Source organism: Erithacus rubecula, assembly GCF_903797595.1.
Source record: "Erithacus rubecula genome assembly, chromosome: 1".
Lineage (NCBI taxonomy): Eukaryota > Metazoa > Chordata > Aves > Passeriformes > Muscicapidae > Erithacus > Erithacus rubecula.
In genome coordinates this window covers 87,009,111-87,033,756 of record NC_136658.1, presented here as the reverse complement: position 1 = coordinate 87,033,756, position 24,646 = coordinate 87,009,111, and the positions used below count along the sequence as shown (strand labels likewise).

At 36.3% G+C, this 24,646-nt stretch overlaps 1 protein-coding gene across 11 annotated transcripts in view; it reads left to right on the top strand.

Annotated features, from left to right (window-relative positions):
* TFDP1 (transcription factor Dp-1) overlaps positions 1-24,646 on the top strand; it is a 37,547-nt gene that overhangs the window by 6,767 nt on the left and 6,134 nt on the right. For 8 of the 11 annotated variants that reach the window (XM_079316815.1, XM_079316814.1, XM_079316818.1 and 5 more), the window contains exons 3-7: positions 7,408-7,474; positions 16,392-16,498; positions 19,000-19,121; positions 20,532-20,697; positions 20,890-21,036. In XM_079316815.1, the coding sequence (XP_079172941.1) occupies positions 7,408-7,474; positions 16,392-16,498; positions 19,000-19,121; positions 20,532-20,697; positions 20,890-21,036 (609 nt within the window). The remainder of the gene's footprint in view (positions 1-7,407; positions 7,475-16,391; positions 16,499-18,999; positions 19,122-20,531; positions 20,698-20,889; positions 21,037-24,646) is intronic. The other 3 variants (XM_079316811.1, XM_079316810.1, XM_079316819.1) reach the window with 1 other exon arrangement.

Genomic DNA, 24,646 nt, shown 5'->3' with positions numbered 1-24,646 from the left:
TTCATTGAGGCAGACTAGAGAAGTTAAGTCTTTGAGGAATCTGAAGTGGTCATACTCCTTCTTTGATATCATTTTAGTTCAGTAGCTTGATCTACTTCTATTTGCCTTTAGTGAGTTCTGACATGTCCAGAAGTTTCCAAACTAGTGATCAAATAATATTACAAAATTAGGTCATCTAAAAAGGCATCTCTGGGATTTCGTATGTTGCTAATTTTTTTAATTTGCTTTTTCAAAGAAGGAAGGTGATCTTTCAACTCTTTATTTTATGCATTTCAGGCACTCAATCCGAGCTGGTTTTTTCCTATGTTTGTTTGTGTTATAAAATTGGGACATAACAGCTCAGAAGTTACCTGTCACTTTGCCAGTTTATTTGTCTTAATGAAGCATTTTCTTGTAGTCTGTAAGAGTTACACTTTATTTATTGTATGTGCCAGTTAATGGTAGTGGCTTTATATAGGTATGTTGCTGTATTTTAGTGAATAACTACACTGTGATTCAACAGCAGGCTCAACAAAAACAAATTTTAGGAGTTAAGTAACGCTGGGGATTAATTGTTTTAATGTTTGCATTTGATTGCGTGGGTATCTATTAATGGAGATTTATTATAGCTAATTAGGAGCAGGAAGAAGAATGGATCAATCTTTGTTAAATGTTGTCTGTATTGAAATGGTTCTCAGGTAGCAGACAACTTGATTTTAATGATGGATAGTGGTCCATATTCCCCAAAAATGCTTCTGGCTACTTGTCTTGTGTTACTTTGCATTTGCTGAGGGTTCCAGTATTGCATTATTGGTTACACAGACTTGGTTGAAAGTTACACTGTGGGCCACTCCAGCCTTGTAATAAACTGAAAAGAAGGTTGGTGAGGCAGATGGTTTTGGAAGGGTCCTGTGTAATGTTACTTTTTGATTTCAGCTGTGATTCAGATGCTGGTGAGCAAGCTGCTCTAAAGGTTTGATTTGTCTGGAAAAACAGCAATCTCTTATGGTCAAACCTAGAATGGTTGCAGGATGTAGTTGTGGGAGTGGCTGCTGCTGGTACCTCCACATATGAGTGTTTAATCCAGGAGGATACTAATGATGATTTTATTTCTGATTAATTTATGTGATAGAAGTGGAAAACCAGTGCTTTGATGTCACATTCACCACTAGGACTCTCGTATTCGATTCTGCTTTGTTCTCACAGCTTCACTGTCAGTTTTGGGGATGCCAGTGTCAAATTTTGGAAGGGTTATATCACTTGACCAATTGAATTACTGTAAAATGCAACACCATGGAGTGACTTTTGACACTTGAGGTGTTTTTGATCTGTTAGCTGCTTAGACAGGACCACCATTTGACTTGTCTTCGAAGTGAGTTCTTAATTTAATTTTTGCTGAATTCTGGATGTGCTGCTCTTGTCAGAAAGAACAGCCAAGAAGCTAATGGTCTTGACATTCTGCAATAAAGGAAACCTTGGGTGTCATTTTATTTATTACTCAGTGTCCAGCTTACCTTCAGTATCAGCAGAGCCTGTATTCAGACGAAGATTGACAATGTTTGACTGAGCTTCTCACCTGTATTTAGCTTTTTGCCTTCACAACTCTGTGGTATGCAGACCTTTATTTTAGTGCTTTGACTATGCCTTGTTAGTTAAGATGCTAAAAATTCAAGTATACTCTTTGGTAAGCTCATTTCTGTGGTGTAGCTCATTGCTGAGTGGTTGGCAGATTAATCCTGAAGATACTGCCATGAACTGAGGATGTGCAATCATTATCTCTGTTTCAGAAAAAGACTGCTGGAACACAGTAAAACAGCACATCTGAGAATTTTGAACAATCAGACTCCTGTAGCCCAACTTCAAAAGTTTTAATGTATTTATACAGTAAACAATAGTTCTCACTGGCTTCATTTCCAAAATGAAATCCAAATGTTTTATATTTAAGAACTTTTTTCCCCTTTTCTACAATATTCCTCAATTTAATAGCTTGATTGCCTTTTAATTTTTTGCAAAAAATTGAAATGGATGTTTCATAAAATTAATCTTTTGCAGTTGTATAATAATTCATTCCCAGAGCATGTTTGCTTTGGTCCCTGCATGAGATGAGAAGCCAATGGGGAAAGTAGTTCATTATCATCTTGTTATAAATGACATTTGCATATGGATGGGGTGAAAGAAGAATATAAGTTCTTTAAGCAGTCTTAAAATAAGGTTGTTTATTTCTGATTATAAGCTTTATTCCAGTTCCACTTTGTAACTTTGCTTATTTTCTGTTGCTTCCTGATATTGAAATAAGTCAAACAAGAAAGGAATCCTGCATTGTCAATAAAGTGGCCCATAGTAACATTGCATGGCGTGGAGCATTTAGACATATTGCCTTTAAAATGGCTGGGGATCATCCTGGATTGAGTTAGGTGCAGTTTTGCACAAGAGGGGTGGTAGTTTGCTGGTGGGCTTTAGAGGCATCATCCGGGTTGTGAAACTGTGGAATTGTGGTTGGAAAAGACCAAAGATCAAGAAGTCCAACCATCAGCCTCACCAAATGCTTCTGACAAGCTCTGGGTGGAAATGCTTTTCTTCCCAATTCCTCCATTTTCTGATTCTGTTGTTGCTGCTGCTTTCCTAATTTATTTAGAACTTCTCTGTCTGAGTCCCAGCTTATTTCCCCTTTCAGTTGTAGTTCAGGCTGTATTCGTTTTCCCACTTCCCATGTTCTTCCCTTCTTCTCACAGGATTTGATCTCATTGTTCCATTAAAGATTTCTTAGGTTCTCATCAGTTGTATTGCCTGTACTTTTTCAGTGACTCACTGTTTCACTGCCTCAGCTCCTATTTTTGCTATCTTCCATCTGATTTTCTGATTTTTTGCACCTGTATCTCTGTCAAACCTAGTCCTGTGCCTCTATGCTCTATGGGCTTAATCTGCTGATAATAACTGAAAATTTCTGTTCTGAGAAAACCTTGTAGCAGGGACCTCTGTTATTCTTCTTTCAGCACTTTTTTAGGTAATGTTCTTAAAATGGGCTCATTACTTAGAAGCAGGGTAGAAGGGGTATTTCTGTGGCACAAAAGCACTTTTCTCTTCCCCATGCTTATTTGAACTAGTGTGGGGCAATGTGCCTCTCAGGTTAAATCTGATATACATAGCACATGTACTTGTTCAGTCTTGGTTTTTGTCAGATAAACTTCTTGTTTTTATAGGTTGTTCTTTAGTCCAAATTGACCTTGCATATTTCCTGTTTAATTTAAAGGTTTAGTGAATAATTTGATGCCAGTTTTTATTAACAAATTGAATTGCAAGACTAGAAAGCTGTGGAAGAAATTGTATTTTTGTTGTAAGAATGTTGTTTTTCTAGTGCATAACTTCAGAGACTGCAAATTGCTATTGTTAGTAAGTTAGTGCTTGTTAGTAAGATAGATAGTAATTATTCTCTCATAATCTCTAGGGATTCTTTAATAATTGAAATTCTCTGAATCTTCAGAAAACTTTGTTTCAGATTAACTTCTGGTAGTCAACAAAAAGATACTTCCCAGTTTACTGCTTTTCAGGCTGAGGGCACTTGTAGTGCTTTTCAGTTTTCACTTGTAAACAGAACAGAAATAGATTTCCCAGTCCTTAGGACTGCCAGTGATCTCATAGCAGACCAAAGCTAACTTTAGTTGATTTTTTTTTATATGTTTAGCCCTTCAGTTAATTTCTTTTCCTGAGGATCTCTGAACAATGAGCTGAGACCAAACCTTGGTGATGATTGGGATCTCCACCACAGCTTCTGCACTTCAAATTACCAGATCTACTAATTTGTCCAGTGGGCTTTATCCTCCTTTCTGGTGATTGTGGGAAGATATAAAGTTATTACAGTTTACATGCTGTGTTGGATGTCAAAAGCTGTTTTTTAAAATCATTTTTGGCTTTGTTGTAGTGTGTGAAGGATAAGGCTGTATCTGTATCTGGTGCCTGTTTAGGATTTCAGGGGTTTCTTTTTGTTGCTGTAGAGAAGCCTTCATGTGTCTTTGAAGAGGAAAACTTTGCTGAATTGTGAAGTTGCACACACTTGATTAGCTTTCAAAATCAGATATTAAGAGCATTATTACTTCAAGCAGCCCCAGGATCACATCAAAAGGTGCAATGCATCTTGAGATGGAGAATCATGACAAGATAAGAAGAAACTGGTATACAAAAAAAGATACAAAGGAAAATAGTAAAAATCCAACTACCTTGTTAAAAGTAGCTTGATAAGGCCTAAAAGCTAAGTGTGTTTTCTCATCAGAAAATAGAATTTCCTTGATGTCTGAACCCTTCCTGACAGAAAACTACCTTTCCATTGGGGAAAATACAATACTTTTTCCTGGGTGTTTTTTTGTTGTTGTTTTTTTGGAGGGGGGGGGTGGGGAGAATGGTTAGTTTTGGTGTGTTTTAGGTTTGTTCTTTTTTTTATTTTTGGCTAATTGTCAGTCTGTGATTATAATATCCAGAATGGGAGCTACAGTGATGTTTTCCTTTATTTTCTTTTTTCTTTGGGGTGCTATGCTACATTGGTCCCAGAGGAGTAATCCTGGTGCTTTCTCCAAAATAACCTGACTTGAAAAATAGTGAGAATGTCCTCAAAATGCACACTGAGAGATGTTTTGTCTAGTGTTTCCACTAAGGAACAAAGACACCAGAATTCTGTATGGGATGAAAGTTTTGCTTCTCAGTTTTGTTTGACCAAAACTTGTCCCTTCAACCAGGGATAAGTTTTGCTAACCTTAGAATTAAAAGTGTATGCAGAAATGTGAAGAGCCTACTGGGGCTGGAATAACAGAATTTTCACTAGAAATGAGTTTTCACTATGAATAATAGCAGCTGTTTTGCTGTGGGATTCATGGTATTCTTTCCAAATAGCTTTCTTGGAGTCTTTCTGGGCATATGCTTACAAATGTTTATGTGCATTTTAACTGCTAGAGGTGAACCTTTAGGAAGACACTGGTAGAAAGGTGGTGGAACTGTAACTTCTGTATTAGTCATTAGTATTGTGGTCCCTGAGGGGATTCTTGTTATTTGGTCTTTGGTATTTTCTGAATTTTCCAAATTGTTTTCTTTTATTGATTAAATATGGTGGTTTTTCTCTAGTTTTCCAGTGACTTCTGTAGTTTCAGTCACACAAAAGCATGGTATTGTAGGGCATATATCATTAAGATGGGCCTTTGCAATGCTAGATTAAATTATGGGTTTTGGAGTTGCATATTGTTTTGGGTAATATTTTTTCACTCTATGTTTTAATTATGCAGAAGACTTGAAGTTTATGAGATTATTCAATACTATGGTGTTGGTCTGTTTACTTAAAATGAATAGAAAAGATTCTACTGGAGACATTCTAATTTGAAAAAAATAGAGAATGGAAGGGACCAATAAGTAATTGATTACTGAATTGCCTAATTTTCCAATTTCTGAAATAGTGATTTGCATTAGTACTTTAATTTGCCGAATATCACACATTAAATATTTGATTTTGGGATATCATTGTAACTGACATACACTCAGTGCAGGTTTGTTTTTGCATATCAAACCAAATTAATGGATTCAATAATTCAAAATTATTAAATTCATGTGGTTAAAAGGAAGACATTACAGATTAAATTAGATATTTTCTTGGTGGTTTTCTGATCAAAATCACAATTTATTAAATGCTTTCCTAGTCTCATTTATAATCTTTATTTATTCTCATGGAAAAAGAATTTGCAGGTGTGCTGAGTACAAGCCTTTCTCTGCTGTGGAATACAAAGTATTAAGTACTGCATTGAAGAAATTATGACAATGAGACTGCCTGATCTTACACTGGTTTAACACTGTTGTTGTGAAATTTAGGTAGAATGGGAGTATAAGGTAGTACTTAGCCAAAAACTCTCCTTCATATTTTCCCACGGGGTTCCAGTGTTCTGGAATGTCATGCCATAGTGTATGTAGCTCTAATATCTCTGTACACAATAGTGGTCTCATTTTGGTGAGTATACCTTTTTCTTTGGAAGTGTCTGATACACTCTGTTGCCTTTCTGAATTATGTAGTTAAGTGTGATAAAGAGTGAAGCTTTTAAGGAGTTCTGGTGCCTGGAAATTGGGTGGTAAAACCATCCTTTGTTCCAGTGGGTCTTAAAAGTCCCTGCCGTGGGCAAGAAGGATGACAGGCAGTGTTCTGAAGCAACTGAAATTTGTTGCAGCCTTCCTAAAATTATGCTATTGTATTACTTTTTTGAAAGGGGAAATGGAGGACAGAACTGCCACAGGCTCTTTATTCTATCCATCACTTTTACTGTCTGCTCACTTGTATTTTCTCTGTGTGACCAGGGCTTCATTGCTGCCATGCCATTACAGACCACTGCTCTTTATGCCTTTCTTAGCAAAATTTGTCTGTGGAATTCCAGCCTGTCCCCTATTCTCCATCATCTTCTCTCCCTATTCATTGAGGAGAGAAAGTTTCCTGTTTCTTAAAGTTCCTTGTCTTTGGTAAGAAATCCTTGGTGTGATACACCTGGATAAAAATGGCTCCACAGCATCATCTAGTGGCTTACTTGTTTTCCCAAACTTCTGGCAGATCTCAAGTAGGGCTCTTCAAGTAGACTTCTAAGGGAGAAGCTTTGCTGCTGAATGTCAGCAAAACACTTGATTTTTGCTCAGGGTTGTCAGTAGCCTGCATGTACCTATTGCTCAAAATGCAGCTCAGGGCTTTTCAGCCTCTGGAGCACCATATGCTGCACTGTGGTTAAGTACAGGGATTGACTTGCTTGTGTTGTTTCTAAATGGAAATGTCTTCATTAATTTCTTTTTCAGAACTGTTTTGTCTGCAGTACAAAGAAATTATTGCATCCATTCTCTATTCAAGAATTAATAGTGTTTTGAAATTAATCACTACTGTGAGGTTTCTTGTAAACCTTATGTCACCCTATAGTTTTTTTCACTTAAGAGGTTTGTATTCTGGTCTTTAAAAAATAATAATTTAAAAACTCAAGACATTTCTTATTAATTGTATTTTTCATTATTAAAATGAAAATAGCCCAGGCAGTCTCCACCATGTAATGTTTTTGCTGTAATGTTTTTACCTTTATGTATTAGGTGAGTAGTATCTACAGAGAGAAAGGTGTAGTTGCAGGTGTCAGTGTTTTATATTAGAAGGGTGTTCAGCTGTTAAAACAGTGCATACACATTGTAAGACCTTAGGACACAAATTGCAAAGTAGGTGTGAACTGATTTTCTGCTTGCTTTTAAAGAATGTGGTATTTATAAAATCAAGATCTTGAAGTTTGACAAGTACTATACCCCAAAGAATACATAGTGTCAGATTTGTGACAAAATGAGAGTGGTAGGGGTAGAGGCTACTGGTAAGATACCTTTAATCTTTACCAATAGAAAGCTATCTGTGTTTGTAAATGTAACAAAAGTTTCTTTTTTTAACAGGCTGGACTAATTGAAGCCAATGGAGAGCTTAAGGTGTTTATAGACCAAAACCTAAGTCCTGGAAAAGGTAAGAGCACAATTCTTAGACTCTCTATTTCTTGATTTTTAGTTGTTATGCATTTTACTGGCTTTAAACTGTTTTCTTAGTATCGTTTTTGTAAAGTTTTTCTTCAGTTATATGATCAGTAAGCAAACTGTAGATTTGCTGTGGTCTTAAAACTACAGGTGCAGTTCAGTGGTGGTTTGTCTCATATGTGATCTCCTTAGTGTAGCTTGTATTTAAACATAAAGACCAGGATGTTCTGAGACATCTTTGAGGTACATCTTTGGGGTGTTTTAGCAATTGGAAAAAAAAAATGCAGGAGGACAGAAGTTTAAAATGGGTTATGACGGTTTTTATGATAGTGCATCCACTCTGCTGCAAGCTTATCTCAAAATATATTGTGAACAGAACTGCTTTGGACTTGCAGATAATGCCTGTGCCTGTATGATAATGTAATGTCACTAAGAAATTTAATAAAACACAAGATATAAATTTGAACTTGAATTTGATATGTGAACTAAAAAACTGAGAGTACCTAAACATTTGGGGAGTTAGGAGCTGCATTTTCCCATTTGGCATAGATGGGGGGAAAAGCAGAAGTGACACTGAGTTCCAGCCTCTTGCAGCTCTGGACAGCTATGTCATGTAACCTCTTCTGTAAACTGATTATCCTACATTTGAAGATGATATTTCATGTGTTCTTACGGGAGGGTTGTTTCCATAGAGAGACTGGAGAACTCTTCTCTAATTCCAGTAAAGTGTGTTCTTGTCAGATTATGTGTTCTGCTGGTGACAACTGTTTATCAAGTTAATCATTTTCTCCAGTGTGTTTACCTACTCCTTATATAGAACAACTGAATATCTTAACTAGTCTTTACTAGTTTGATGGACCAACAAGCCATTGTTTCCTAGATTGCTCATCAGATGTGCTCTTTGTCCTCTGTGTTTTCCTTATTGTATCCTTTGAGCCTGTTTGATTGCTTTAATCAAATTTCTTGGATACAAGTGATTAAAACAGTATGTGACTCCCAAGTAAAGTATCAGTCATTTTGTATGGAGAGATCAGTAATTTTTCTATGCAACATTATATTTGGTTCATAGGCATTTCACAATATATTTTGGCAAAATGGCCATTCTCCTTTGTGGTTGCTTCCAAATAATGACAGTTTGCTTTATTCTTGTGTGTAACTGATGGTGTCATTTGATAAGGTGTATCAAGTAAGCTGAAATTTATATTAGGACAGTTATCTGCTAGCTCTCTGTAAACCTTACTGTTGACTAATCCATTTGCTTTAAGCATTGTTGGAATGCCCCAGTACTCCCAGATTAACCTGTAGTCCAGTTCAGGTGAACTCCTTTAGTATTACTGCTCTAGTATTTTATATATCATTTCAGGAAACCCATTTAACTTCTGTCACCACCTCTAGGTACAGCAAGTATGTTATTGGCCAAGATTCTGTCTTGGACATTTCCTTGTCTAAAAGATACATTGCTTTACAAAACATGGGTATCCTACTAATCTGCATTTGGTGGAGAGGGCACTAAGGGTTGAGTAAAGACCCGTATGTCTGGAAATTTCTGTAAACATTCACACCTCCCTAAGCTAAAGAAGTGTGCAAGTAGGTACCTGATCCTTAGCAGCTGTACCATATGTCCTAACCCTGTGGGCAGTAAAAGTTTTTTTTTTTCAGGGCAGATGCTTTAGGAGGGTACATTTTACACCCACATAGGCGTCTAGACCCTGTTACAGTGGAGATCTAGTCAAAACAGTGCAGTCTAGACAGCAAGAACTGGAAATATGACTATTCCATGGTTACACAGCTCTTTAAGTAGAGCTGGTCAAATTGGAGGGCATTTTATTGCTTATAGAATTTTGTAAATAAATTAAATTAATAAACTCATTAAATAGTTTATTACAGCCCTGCACTTTGCCCAGTTTGAGAGTTGAGCTCTACTCTCGATGTATAACACAGCAAACTGAGCTTTCCTCAGTTTCTGCATCTCATGGCTTTGAGGGAAGTTCTGTGAAGTTAATAGACATAAAACATTAGTTACAAAAGTAACTAATTCTTAATATTGTGAAGAAACAACTATTTCTCTTGGCCTCAGCAGTTTGTAGATTTTGTCTCTTAGCTTGTCTGTGTTTTATGTGCAGACTCTGTAGTCTTAATTAGAGCTTGAACTTGCAGATACTTGTCACTAGAATACTCAGATATGTATCAGAATTTATTCAATAAAGTAGTACATTTTTCCTTTGCCACTTTTTGTAATTTTAGGAGGTTTTGTGCAGACTTTCAGTGTTGACTTTGACTACGTACAAAAGAACTACTCTCTCTCTAAAAGTAGTCTGCATTCCATGCCATTAGATCAACAAAGTGCTGTCCTCTGCTATTTTTTAAAATCTGTGCAAAATTTCTCTTAATTACATGATGGAGAGAGAGGATTCAGTCCAGAACAGTCATGGAGTAAGCTTTCCATAGGGTGGCAGAAGTGTATCTGGTATACTTTCTAGGGTGAGTTGAAGGTGGTTAGGAAAAAAATCTTTATATTCTTATCTGGTGGTTATCATTAAAAGGTGTTTTTGGTGGCTTTGTTTGTTTGCTTGGTGTTTTGTTTTGTTTTTTTCTTCATCTTCGCCTTTGGATTTATATTTCTTAAAAGGAAGGAGTCCTTTCTGGAAGTTTCAAGTCAATCTCAAGAAGAGATTGAGAGTACATTGCATGATTAATATTGGTTATGGGATCAAATCTCCCTACTGTGTCAGATGAGAGGTTTGTTTAGGTTTAGCCCAATCTGCTGCCCTTGATGAGTTAGGCAGGCTCTTGAGGGAGAATGCAGGAGCATGGCTACTTGTTGAAGTTCATTCTTCTTATGCTTCTACAGCACTCAAAGTCATTGGATTAGTAATACCAGAGGGTGCATTCCATCATAGTTTTGGGAAAGTCTGATTCTGAGAAGTCAGTGCATTGAGAATGAAAATCCAACATGAAATCTATTACATGCTTCAGTTTCTTTTGTTGCTAGCCAGATGTGAAAGGAGGAGTTCAGCTGTCAGAGGAAGAAAGGTTTTAGGGGGATGGTAGAGGACAAAAAATGGCTTGTGTGCTGGGTCATAAGGACATGCTTGCAAAAAAGAGAAAGGCTTGAAGGGAAAGAACTGAAATGGTTCTATAACATCTTGGTCAGCAGTTTGTAAGGTGTATGACTAAGTGGTAGGTACATGACTCAGCTATGAAAAAGATAGCAAAGATTGACTTTTCTGGCCAAAACAGATTATGATGCAAAAATTGCAACAGCTTTGTTGCAATGCTTTCAGAACAGGTTGTGGATGAGCTTCTGTAAGTTTTTAATCTGCACTGGCAGAAATATGGTAACTGGATAAGTTCTTCTCAGACTTGAGTTTTGGTGGTAGGGTTGTGTTGCTGTTGTTTCTTAGGTGAATAATGAAGAGGGAGCATCACCATCTTGCTGAGCAGTTATACTGAGCAACCTCTTTCTCAAGAAGTCCTAAAGATTTGGAATCAGAGAGAGAGGGTATATTAGAAAACAATCTGTGTATGCAAGGCTTATCCATACACTCATTCCCTGACTATTTATTAATGTCTGCTGACAGAAACAGGTTACCAGTGTATACGACCTTTTTACTTCAGCAAATGGGGACATGCTTCCAGTAGCTCATTTTGGAGCAACTGGACTCAGCTATGAACTCCAGATTAGGATTTTTCTTTTAAAGCAGAGACTGACTTTATTTGTTTTAAGAGGAGAAAACAGTATGTTTAAAAACCCCAAACAAAAACATAACAAGCCCCAAAAACTCAAACAACAACCCCCAGAAAGGTTTTGTTTATAATGAGTAATGCACGCAATTTTGAATCAATTAGTCATGCATATAAAATACCTCTCTAGAAAATGCTCTAAACATTTATTTCTTCAAAACCATTTCTAGTGTGAAATAAGAGGTATCAACCTATTTGTGGTAGAAATTAGATGGCTTGTGTTTCCTCCAGTGTTTGTGCAGTCTCCAGAAAAGGTTGCCTGTAAATTTGCCCATGTTTTCTGATTCCCTTGTGTATATCCATTACTGGAGTATAACACTCCATATAGCCCTGAAAAAACAGTATGACTGTGAAAGGTTTATTTTACTTGGTAACCAGGAAGGTGGTTTCCAACTGGCTAATTCGTTTTGAGAGTTAGCAAATACATATGGTTTGGAAGGATAGAAAGAATTTTTAATAGAGGCTGAACTAGTATAACTTCCTCCTGACTTCATGTTTTTTATTTGTATTTGGAATGAATTTTACAAACTGAGAAATAATTGTTTCTGGAGGTTGTATTTTGAAGAAAGCTGTTACATTCTGGTCCTTGCCATTTTCAGATGAGTATTGATATTTAAGTATTAAATAGAACACTATTTAATTCTAATTCTGCCCCTCACTTGTGGAGAAATTTGGATGAAAAAAATTAATTGCTTCTGATGGGTGCAAGAGAAAAGGTAACCAGTGGTATTAATATTGTATTGAAATTAAAACTCTTAGTTTAAGAATTAATCTGAAGGAAAAGTTGGATCTTCTCTTATGCCAGTAGGTGGCATTATTGGTATGTAACCAGAAAATGCTTGTAAGGTATGTCTCTAGCTCCTTTCACCACTTACACTTTAAAAAAAGGTTTCACATTTTATAGGCTAATTATATTTACGTTTCAGATTTGAAAAAATCTGAAAGTCAAACATGTAACATTTTAAGGTGTGTTTAGACTGGTATTTTAACACTGCCTCACTATAAGATTGATTTGTTCTTTTTATTTATATGGCAAGAAACTTGCAGTGTAATGTTATTGTTACTTCTACTTGAAAATTCATACTCCCTGATTTTCAACAGTGACTGGAATTGTTCCTCTGGAATAGAGCTAGAGATCTATTTCAGAACCCATGGATTATATTTTGGCAAACAGATACATGCTTGAAATTTGTTATAAAACACCAATGTATTACTGCAGCTGAGGTAAATCCAATTATTAATGTCTAAAGTCAAGCTAAGGAAATGAAACTTTCTGGAAGTAGAAATGGAATTTTGGAAAGTTTAAAAGTAGACCCCAGTTTATTTCAACACAGACTTGGAAAAAGTGGTTTGTTTGCTGAACTATTACTGGTCATATCTAAGGATGGTAAGAATCACGTAGAAGTCTGAGTTGATGTAAGCAATTACTGAGTACTACACACTGGGAGAGATGGATGTGTGCACAAAAACTCAGAATTGCTGTATAAGCATGTTTGTTGTCTTAACACAAACTGTGTGTGGCTTGTTCAGTAAGTAGAAGTGCTTTTACTTGACTTGGCACAGAACTGGAGACAGTCATCTGTGTGTTGTCACACAGAGATCCTCAAAGGCAGATTACTTCAGAAAATGGTAGAATATCTAGAATGAATGGGATTTCTGCTCCTGAGGCAAGGAGTGCCTCAGCCCATCCTCTCTAACCTCAACACCAAATTCAAAGTCACTGCTGTTTCAAGAATGAAGCAGTCAGCTTTTCAAGATATCTGCTGTACTGTCTGCAGAGGGCACTCATTTCTTTGATACTGTGGTTTTTTTCTGTGTCATCTTAAGTTATTTTGAATGTTCTTAATTAACTGTATCACTTGCCCTTTAAACTGCCAAAATTCTGCGAGGGATTCTTTGTTTTTGTTCAAACTCTTTGGTTTGTTTTTATATGCAAGCAAAGGTCTAGTTAACCAGTAACCAAAGAGAGCACTTGCTTGTTTGTAGACAGATAAATGACAGGTTTTGTTAGAGTGCTGCTTCTTTTGATCTGCAAATTTTTTATGCCATTACTCCTTGATTCCACCTGCATCATTTTATTGTATTTGAAGGTACTCTGGAACATCATGTTGATGAAGTTCTACTTCCTTTAGGTTGAATGGTTGCTTATAAGTTACTAAAAGTAGTTTTCCAAACATTTGGGACACTGAGAATGTAAGTAGTAGTAGTAGTAGTTATATCCTTCTGTATGTGTTGTTTTTTCTGCTCTACATGGCATCTTCCTGTGGTTCTCAAAGTCTTTAAGGAGAAAAAAAAGATGTGTCAGTAGTAGCAGTATTAATAGTTTGTTTTAAAAAGGAAGGAGAGTTGATATCAGCAAAACTATTTGCAAACTTGTGGTTTTAAATTTTACATGCTGTTATGTACACTGTATGTTGTCTGCAAAATACAGGATTATTGGGATTGCAGTGATTGAGTAATAGTAATTAGGAAATCAGTAGTAAGATTTGATAGAGAAACTGAGTTTTCAGTCATTTGCAAATCTAAGTTGATAAAATTACTTCTGCTTGTACATAACAAGCAACCCCCACTCACATATTATGAGCCTTTGAAAATGCAGGTGAGTATGAGGAAAATGTTTGTTGCAGTGAGGAAAATGAAAAAATAGAATGCACTTGGAAAGAGACATTGAAAATACCCTCTTAATAAATCTTTTTTTCTGTGTAAGTGAGCAGTTATACTGTTTTGTATTTTGTATGATAGCTCTTATAAGTTGATTTTGACTTTGCTTTGAACTGTGATGCTCGTGTTACTATTTTTTCACTTAGATTTGTTTCCTTGCCAGTCAGTTTGTGCTGTGCAGAAAGATGAACCTTGTAGTTTCTGTTTAGAGCCAGGTCGGTTCAGTTGCATGAATTCACTCTGGCACAGCACTACAGGAAATGTTAGCATAATTACAAAATTTAAAGAAACTGTATCTCAGTATGTGTATAATTGGTAGGGGAGAGTCTGCAGTTACTTCTTTTCAAAGTCATGCTTTGAAAAAGTCAACAACCATGTGGATAAGGATTATCTAATCAGAGCGATGTCCTTGGATTTCTTAAAAATAATAATAAAAAATTTGACTATCAAGGTCCTTAATCAGCCTGTTAAGCTAAGGTGTGATAGAATGGGATGGTCCTCCCATGAGTTAATAATTGGTGAAGATTGAACTTGGTACAGTGAGTATCCCAAGTGAGTTATTAGCACTGAAGAAAGATCTTGAAGTTGTCGTAGGTTATATTAATTAAAATGTGGTATCAGTATTTGGTGGGGAAGAAGCACATTGAATTTTGAGAATTACTTGGAAGGGAACAGGGAATAAACTAGTAAACAAGCTGTTGAGACATAATTAACATACTTCAATCCTTGTTCATGAATACTGTATGGATGCCTGGGCTAGAAAGCATGGGCAGCAATGATCATCAGAGGTTAGGGAAGGTTTGTTAAATATGGTGCTCATAATGCCAACGTTGAGGATTTTAGCCCTGTGTGGGCCATAAACTCAAGTGTTGAAATTGATGATCCTTGTGAGTCCCTTCCAACTCAGAATATTTTGTGATTCTGAGAAGATGATCAAATGGATGAAGTGTCTTAACCTTGGAAAGCAGTTACATGTCCTCTTTTATGCTAGAAACACCATCTTCAGATTGCACCAATTTGTTTTTAAAATAGTGAGGAGAAGTTAAAAAAAAAAAAAAACAGGAAGCTGAGAAGAAGCTACACAAGCACTACTAGCCAGAGTAGTTTATATTGATTTATTGTCTTCTGCAGAGAGGAAGAACAAACAAAATTCAGGTCATGATAGTGATGAGTGTACTTGAAGGGACAGGAAGGTATAACAGACTTAGATTACAAACTGGATAGCTGCTGACTTTCTGAAAGTGCACTGGAAAATTGGTTAACTGTGGAAGAAGGATGTGCTGCTGCATCCTATTTGGGGATAGATTGATCACTGAGAGTAGATTCTTATGTGAAACTATCACTTTGACATGGTGTAGTAATAGCAGCTGGGAAATAAAAGCCTTCTGGAAAGCAAGAGTTTAAAGAAGATTTGAATTGTCCTCAGCTTCCTGTAGACTTCCTGAATGTGTAAAGAGGGATGATAGGCATCAAGGACAGTTACAGCCCTCCTGATACAGCCCTTGCAAAAATGCTTATTTATTGCTTCTGTATTGGACAATGGGAAAAAGAGAGGAATGAGAGTTGTACCAAGTCCTTCTGACCCATTGGCCTCTTTAAAAGTCATCTCAGAGAAACAAGTGCTAAACCTGACAACCACTTGACAATTGATTCACAAAAAAAGTCTCCAGTATTTTGAGACTGGTTTGTTCATTATTTTCCTACTGTAGTCAGTCTTTGTTGCTGCTTTTTTCTTTCTCTGTTTTGTTGTTGGTTGAGGAGTTTCTTGTTTGTTTTGAATTGTGGGGTTTGGAGTTCTTTCCTGTTAGTGGATACCTGGGTTGTTACTTCTGTAGTTGATTCATCTTTTACATGGCTTAAGACTTGCTTTACCTGCCAGTGCTGATTATGTATAGGTTATGAACAGGGAGAGAGAGAACAACCTTTCCTGCAGGGTCAGTTTGTTGAGTTGCATGTATTTTTCTGAAATAGTGGATTCTTGAGGATGCTTGTTCTTTAATTCCCTGCCTTCAGCTGGGAGGATGCACTTAGAGGAAACTTGGGAATATTCTCTTGGAAAGGCCTGTTCCAGCCAAGCTTTATCTCCTGTAGGTCAGCATGTCTCAGAAGGCTGTGCCATATGCTCTGGCATTGGGCATGTTTGTCAGGTGGTACTGAAAAATATTTCAATAGCCACAAAGGATAAGGGTAGAAGACAAGAGGATTAGTCTTTTTGTCAAATGCTGGTTGCCTCTTACTCTGCTTTAAGGGAAAAATTTGAATACAAGGAATTAAAATATATTAATAATAAAACCCTGACCTGTAAGGTTATATAGGGGAAAGTTTGAGAGAACATGTTGTGAATCTTAATTTCTTTTTTTGCTTCAAAGGTGTAAATGCTACATTTATGTTGAGACTACGTGTTTCAAGGCTTCAGTTTCCATTAATATGCATTGGTAGTAGAGATGAGACTATTTGCTGAAATAGTGTGCTGACCTGAAGCTCTCTACTTGTATTTGTTCTAGGGGTTGTTTCTCTGTTGGCTGTTCATCCTTCTACAGTAAATACGATTGGAAAACAGCTCCTGCCAAAAACATTTGGACAGTCTAATGTCAACATTGCACAACAAGTGGTAAGGAGACTTTGTGGGGCTTTTTTGGTTTGTTTCTGGGTTTGTAAGATGTGGGGCTTTTGGGGTGGGGTTTTTGTTTGGGAGTTTCGTTTGTGTATTTTGTTTGTTTGGGTTTTTATTTATTTGCTTAATTGCTTGTCCTATTGTTTACATGTACTGCAAATCTGATGTAGCCTGGTAGTCTGTATCACTCATCATGGACAGATAATCTAAGTTTGTTTCTAATTTTAATAGACTTAGGTTAAAAAAATAAGTGTTGCATAAAGAAGTTCAAAGATGACTCTCAAGTCAATATGAAATTACCTCACTGTTCAGATGGCTTTATCTTTTGTTAGTCTTACCATTTAAAAATCAGTGTCTCTTTCAGATTCTGCCCTGAAATCTGGCATAGGGAAAATGTAAATGAAGTCCATAAACACATTTTTACAGAGATTTGAGCTTGGTGGAATAAATTTGAAAACATAACTATATTTTAGTGATTAATTTAAATGTTCTTTTGCTGAAATATTTATTTTGAGTTTTGCATGATATATGAAATTAGATGTTTCAAAGAATCTTATAATGCAGCAGGTAATACCTAAGTTATGGTAATTCTTGCAGTAATCAAAATTAGAATTCAGTGATCTGAGTAGAATTGATTTCAATCTTCTGGAAAGCAACTGTAACATGTAAATATCTGAACTGAAGTGTCTTATATTTGAGTTTCTTCTTGATCTGAAAGCAGTAGAGTAGATTCTGAATGTAGAGTAGTTGTTAATCACACTTCTCTCTCCCACTCTAGAAATAAGCCTGTGAATTTGTGCACACTTCATTTCTTCCTTTGTAGTGTTGAGTATTTCAGGACTCTCCTGAGTGCAGTAGAGGTTCAGGGTTTGCTGCTGCCAGTTTGTTTTTTCTCCAGCTGTAATTCCTCTCCTCACCCCCTGCTCTGTACTGGTTTGGCTTTCATCTTATTGCAGAGTGATACAAATTCTAGATGGGATATCTGGGTGGGGCTGCTGATGGAATTAGTAGGAGTTAGTGGGTGGGACTGTCTGCAAACAAGGTGCTAAATCATGTCTTGCAGTCTTCTGCATCCTAGGGAATAGAAACTAGCTAACAGCTTTCTTCAATTCTGCATAGTCTGCTTACTCCAGTAGCACACAGGTGGTTTTCACACTCTTTGGAGATGTTTATTGAGCTAGGCCAGTTGGTATCAGAACTGATATCAGAATTATAGAATATTTTTAATAGGGAGAAAGTGAGTGGGTTCACATGTGTCCTATGCCAGCATTCCCCACCCTCATTCCATTTCCTACAATTGGAAGTTTTGTTTATGGAAAACAGTAGAAGAGATTATTTGGCTTTTCATAAGAGACAGAAACATTTCAAGTATGGTACAAAACTGCTGGAAAGCAGTACCTAAGATATTCTAGTTGTCAGAAGTGGATGGATGTAACTTTCACACATGAAATGTTTTGCTTTCAGTTTTTGTATTTTACTCTTGTTGAGACTAAACTGTTGAAGCTGGCCCAAGGAAGAAAAATTAAGTTTTACTGCTCAGACAAAATGTGGCTGCAGGAAAATATGGCAAGCTTGTGAGTGGTTATGGGTTTAGGTTTGTTTGATGTTTTTTTCATTTACGTGATGTCAGGGATGCAACCAGCTGTTGGGAGGTAAATATAGCCCCAAAAAGTAGGTATATCTTTCTACAAAAGAGTAAACTGTATGGTATATTTTTTTCCCCATATTTTCTAGAAAGTTACATTTAAAACAATTCAGAGATAAAAAACTCTCATCTGCAAAAGTGGGTGCTTTGTTTAGCAGGGCACAGTTCTATGTCCTAATGGATGTATTATTACTTGTGATCAAATTAATACATCTTCAGGACAGTTCACATGGAGGCTGGAAGGCTGTGCTTTAGCCAAGTGTGTGCTCTTAATATATTTGCAATGGAATGGGTTTGTCTAATTTGATATCATTCACTGCAATGATGAGGAAAGTATACCCTTAATCTTTTTCATGTCTAACTTTTGATTCTAGTGAAAGAGACTGACACCAGGAGAGAGGTTTCTTGCAAAAGCTGTGTATTTTCTCTCTGATTTTACTGATTTTAAAATTTTCTTAGATTTATACTTTAACTGTAATTTACTGCAGCATCCTTATACATAATTTGGTAGGGTAGGGGTTTTTTTTCCCTCCTTTTTCCCCCATTTTCCATGGAGGAAGAGAGAGAGTGTGTGTGTGTGTTTTGAACTTATCTAAATTAGTGTTGAACAGTGTTAAATCCAGCAAGCATCAAAACCTGATTTAAGGAGGTTAAAATATAAATGCTCTTAACTTAGGGTGGGCTCTAACTATAATAACCATAGTCAGAAGTCTTTTATGCTAGTGTGTATAAATTAGATGCATCTAAGATAACTATGTGTAGTAGTGCTTGGATGTTACATCATTTGAATTGTGTCACTTATGAATGTCTTGGAATTCTTATTATTTTCCAAATTATTTTATCTTTTCTGTAGGTTATCGGTACACCTCAGAGACCTTCAGCACAAAATACCATCCTGGTAGGAAGTCCACACACACCTAACACACATTTTGCATCACAGAACCAGACTGGAGATTCTTCACCTTGGTCTGCTGGGTGAGCAAAATGAAAGCTAGAAAGGGTTAACAAAGTGTTGGAACTTTTGTTTTAAATGTTGTGGTAGTGTATGTACTCCTCAGGCTAGCAGTGTGGGAAAGTCTTTTCCTTTTCATCAAGAGCACTGCACCACTGAAGTCTGTTGTACTAAAATAGGGAGTAATCACACAATAATGAGTGCCTCTTCATTTCTTGTCAAAGAATGCAGAATATTTTCTGTAAGCTCTGGTAGATATTCTGACATTACTAATATTTAGAGAATTTTGCTCCTAAAAGAACACAGGAATTTGTCTGATTCTGTGATTTCTCTTATGCTGGTGTATTTTCAGAAAAATATGGTATATTTCTGATTGGACAAGGGTATTCCAGAGTGTAATTTGAAATAAGAATGGAGTCCTTTTTGAGAAAAAGTATTAAATACAAAGAATGCATTATTTTGCTGTGGTTTTTTCTCTTGCAAGCTTGTTTTTAAAGGCATCTTGTTAAATATAGTTGCTTTAAGACTAAATTTATTATCAGTGGCCTGTTACACATAGATTTCTGCTTTGAAATTATACAATTAAATGAGATGTAAGAGTTGAGACTTCCCCTTGCTGAAACTAATTTTGTTGATACTTGTATTTTTCCTCTAGTTACAAGGAAGTTTTTATTTAAAAACTTTGCAAAGCAGAAAACCTTGTTATACTGCTTGTATCTTGTAACTTTCAAGTTCTAATAGCAATTTAATATGTTGCATAACTTCAAGTCTGTGTTATAGTAATAGTGTAATGTTTAGTGAGTTCAGCCAATACCAGACTTCATCTGTTCAGTCAGTATTAGTACCACATTGCATAGAAAATGCTCTATGTGCTACTTTAAATTAAAAATAAAATTTTTAAAAAAGGACAAAAAAGTTCTCTCCTCTGATTCAGTTTTCTTGTTTTAGTATTTATCCCCTTATCTCTTCTTGTCTTGAAGTTTGGAGGGTTTTCTTTATTGACTTCTTCAAGGAATATGCCTGTTGTTAATTTATTGCCTGCTACTGGAAGCCTTTCAAGCCAGGTTGGATAGAAATTTGGGCAACCTCACTGAGTTGAGGATACCCTGGCTCACTGCAGGGGGATTGGACTAGATGACCTTTAAAGATTTGCTTCCAATCCAAACTGTTCTGTGATTTAGTGATTCTACTGGAGCTAGGACAGTCAGCAAAAGAATAAATCTATATTGTGTTTCAGCATCAAGATATAGAATTGTTTATAAATACTGTAAATTGTAAGGAAAAAATGTAGGAGAGGAAGTTGGGAAGGGATAAGAAGCAGAAGAAAAGGGAAGGTTTGGGTTTTTTACAGCAGTGTGCCTATATTTGAAAAAGAGACATCAAATATTCCAAAGTTTAAATCATCTTAAAATATATATTATACATATATTTAGGAAGCGGAACAAAAAAGGCGAGAAGAATGGCAAGGGTTTACGTCATTTCTCTATGAAGGTTTGTGAGAAGGTACAAAGAAAAGGAACCACCTCATACAATGAGGTGGCAGACGAGTTGGTTGCAGAATTCACTACCACTGATAATCACATTTCACCAAATGAATCAGTAAGTATATGGGAAGTCCATTACATGTGAACTGAATGGGGGAAGAGAAGTTTCTTTTGACATTTTTCTGTTTTTCCTACTGCTAAATGAAACAGTTCAGATATTAACTGAGTTTACCCATTTGCTGTAATATGTTTATTTTCAAATATTTTTGACACAGGTATATTTTTGATTAATGCACTATGTCTACAGCAGGCTTATGACCAGAAGAATATTAGACGACGTGTCTATGATGCCTTAAATGTCCTTATGGCCATGAACATTATCTCTAAGGAGAAAAAGGAAATCAAATGGATTGGTCTACCTACTAACTCGGCTCAGGAATGTCAGAATCTGGAGGTATGTGCATGTGGAAGTTCACAATGGCTTTGTGTTTGAGTAAATGTTTACAGCTTTCATATGTTCAGATGCAATACATGCCTATAATATTCTGAGATAGCAACATGGAGTATGGTCCTTTAACTCTTCTTATTTTGTTTTTTTTATACTGAACACATGCTCTTCAACTTCCAGATTGTTCAGGTGTGTCTTTAATTCTTCTATGTCAGAAATGCAGCTTTTATAGTATGTGAGAAATGGTTCTGAGTGGAAGGCAGTAAAAATTAATGTGGATTTTCAAGATTGCAGTGGTGGTACTCAGGAGTCAGGAAGATCTGTTTTCTCCAGATGCCAAACAGACAATAGATATGTGATGATGGATGTTGCATGTAGGTCTTAGCTTTTTGTGATAATTCTCTTATGTGAGTATGTCAGACTTTCTTATTGCACTTCTTGGGGAAGGTGTGAAATGCTTTATTCTGAAAGAGATTTGTAAGTTCTGACAGGGTTTGTAAGTTCTGACAGGATTTTTTTATTATCCTAGGTTTTGTACAATAATAAAGTAGCTGAGGTTCACTGAAGCAAATTTATTTCATCAGAAGAGAATGAGATGTATTTATTCTTAATAAGTCTAAATTTCCTTCAGCAGAAAAAAAAACATTAGTGTAGAAAGTGCCAGAATGAGGGCGAAAGTGCAACAAAAGTGTTTTGGAGCCTTATCTACAAAGGGATAATTCTAATTTTTGTTTGATACTGATAATTGATTTTTTGTTAAATACTGTAATTGCTGTCTAGATAAAGTAAATACAGGGTCTCTAATAATGAACTGAGATTTATTTGAATATCATCCCAAGTGAAAATTATTAGTTAAGAGAGTGATAATTGGGACATAATTAATAGGGTGAGTATGGAAGGTGAAGTGGTTCCAAGATGACAGTTCTGTGTGCTGAACAGGGAACCAGCTAACTGGAGAGACTTTGAAAGATTTTTTGGGTCTGTCTCACAAAGTATGACATTGCCAGCAATGTTGAAGCAAAAGGAAAAAGTATGGCTCATCCAGCTGGATTTGATGTGATGACTGATAATGTCCTAAAAAAGAGTATGATAATGCTAGTACTTCAGTAAAAAAAAGATACTTAGAAAGTAATAATGTACAGTGAAGGTTCATGCATTTAAGATGGGAACAGTGGTGTCTTCTGATTAAAAGAAAGTGAGAACATGTTAATTGACTGTCACAAGAGGAGGAAGGAGTTCTGTTAACCATTGAATAATTAAGCCAGCGTAATACAGTGAATTTCTGAAAGCTAATGTTTAATTTGTAAAATTGTAACATCTAATAAAGTTTATTTTGCTATTCCATTTAATACTGTTCAGCTTCATCCTTACACTATTGAAAATCAAGCCAAAGAGCTTATAACAAACATAGGAGTTTGCAGGTTTCCTCATCAACTATTTGTAGTTTTAAATACTCTTGAATTTGTCCTTTGTGTGTAAATTAGAATGTTAGATTTGGTAAAACAGTCTGATAATGCAAAAACTGAGTGTATGGAGCAATTAATAAGGTAAGGCAGTGTAGTTTATGTGTATGAAATATTTTTCTATCTCAAGTGAGATTTGTTTTGGAGGGAGGCAATTATTTGGCTTACTTTCTAATGCTGAATTGTAAGACTTGATCCTACCCTTTTATTTTATATTTTTTAATATAGCACCAGGCCTTTTTGCGTATTTTATTTTTTCAGTTGTGTACACCTGGGGGGTTGAGGGTGTTTTCTTTCACCAAAACCAAACAGTAAACTGCATCCATGTGAATTTTTAACTTGAGTAATTTAAAGATCTAAGAAAATAAGTTATTTTCAAGGCCAGCAGTCGTATCTGTTCAGGATCTTGGCTGACAGTACCAGTTACCTAGGAAGAAGGGAGAGTTGGACCTGGAGAGCTACAGGCTAGTCAGCCTCACAATCCCTGGGCATCTGATGGGATGATCCATCCTGGGAGGCTCTCCCTAAATATCTGGAGGACAGGAAAGTGGTCAGGAGTAGTCAGTGTGGATTCACCAAAGGCAAATTGTGCTTAAGCAACCTGATGACCTTTTCTGATGGAACAACAGACTGGGTAGAGGAGGGGAGAGCAGTGGATGTTGTCTACCTGGACTTCAGCAAGGCTTGTGGCACTCTATCCCACTGTATCCTCCTGGGCAAGCTCAGGGAGTGTGGCCTGACAGTGGATGGTGATTGATTGAGAACTGGGTGTGAGTGGCAGTGTCAGAGGGGTGTGATTGTAGTTTCTGGTAGATTCTGGTTGACTGTGGTGTTCCCCACGGGTCAGTGCTGGGTCCAGCCCTATCTTCTCTTTGATTAGAGAAGATGTTTTGCAGTGTTTTCTTCTGTAACTTGTGGTTCTGGCATAACTGAGGCAGATACATTATCTTTCTCTTTAATAGCCCTCAATATTTCTTCCTCAAATTTTTACTCTTTTTTATCAAAGTTTGCTTTTAATATTGGGTCATTTGTGACAATGAGTTTCAGGTGCATGAAAATACCTTTTGTTTGGCTTTGAAGGTACTATATTTAGTTGATACCTGCTGAATAGTTTTTTGAATTGGAAGTGATGGTGTCCTAGTCATTCCTTCTTCACTTTCTCCATCCTGTTCATTGTTTTACAGGCCTCTCTCAGGTTGTCCCCCATTATTTCATTCTCCTTTTCAGTCTTAATTTATTCATTATTCTCTTGCATAGAGTCTGTTCTGTATTGTTGATGATCCTGATTGCTCTTTTATATGCTTGCCTTGAAATAGGACCATCAGACCTACAGAATTCAAGATGTAAACATTCTGCTTCCTAGAGTAATGTAGTGGTAATTCCTGTTTGGTACTCTGTTTCTTGCCTAGTAATTCAATTTTTGGCTGTTACAGTATACTGAACTGATGGATTTTACAGATACTGTAATTTTAGATCTATCTTGAATGTAATTTTATTTTTAAAGTATGCATGGATTAGATTGTTTTCTCACACAAACCACACTATATTTGCCAGAAATAATTTAGGTCATGTAACTACAAAGTGCTGCAAGACACTTTGAGTTTGCTTTGTGTCAGACTTCTTTTTACTGTGCCAGGTAGCCCAGCATTGCCAGCAGATTCTGTCACCTTGTCACCTTAATCTGACTGTCTGTCATTAGAATAACAGTATGTCAATTTAATCCTTGTGGGAATCTGTTGGGGAGCTTCTTCCACTAAGAAAGCTGTGTATTTCCTAACTTTTTGTCTCTTACCTTTTTTGTTATTATTTAGTGCATATTAAATACTGTGAGGCCTTAACCTTGGGCTCTGTAGCAGCTTTGTGTCTTTAACCATCTTTAATGGATCTTCTCCAATGCCTCCAGTAGACTCTACTTCAAATCCATCCTTCTTGTCTCTTTGTCTCTTCTAGAGAATTCCAGTAACCCTTAGAGGCATAACTTCTGTTTGCAAATATGTTTTTATCTTCTTCACAGGTTGTTGTATTTTATTCCCCAGAGTTCTAATTCTGCTTTTTGTTAGCTTCCAAATGTTGTACTGATGTGTCTTGATAGTTAAGTCTCTAAATTATGTATAGAACCTTAATGATGGATTTCTGTATCTCCTACCTCCAGT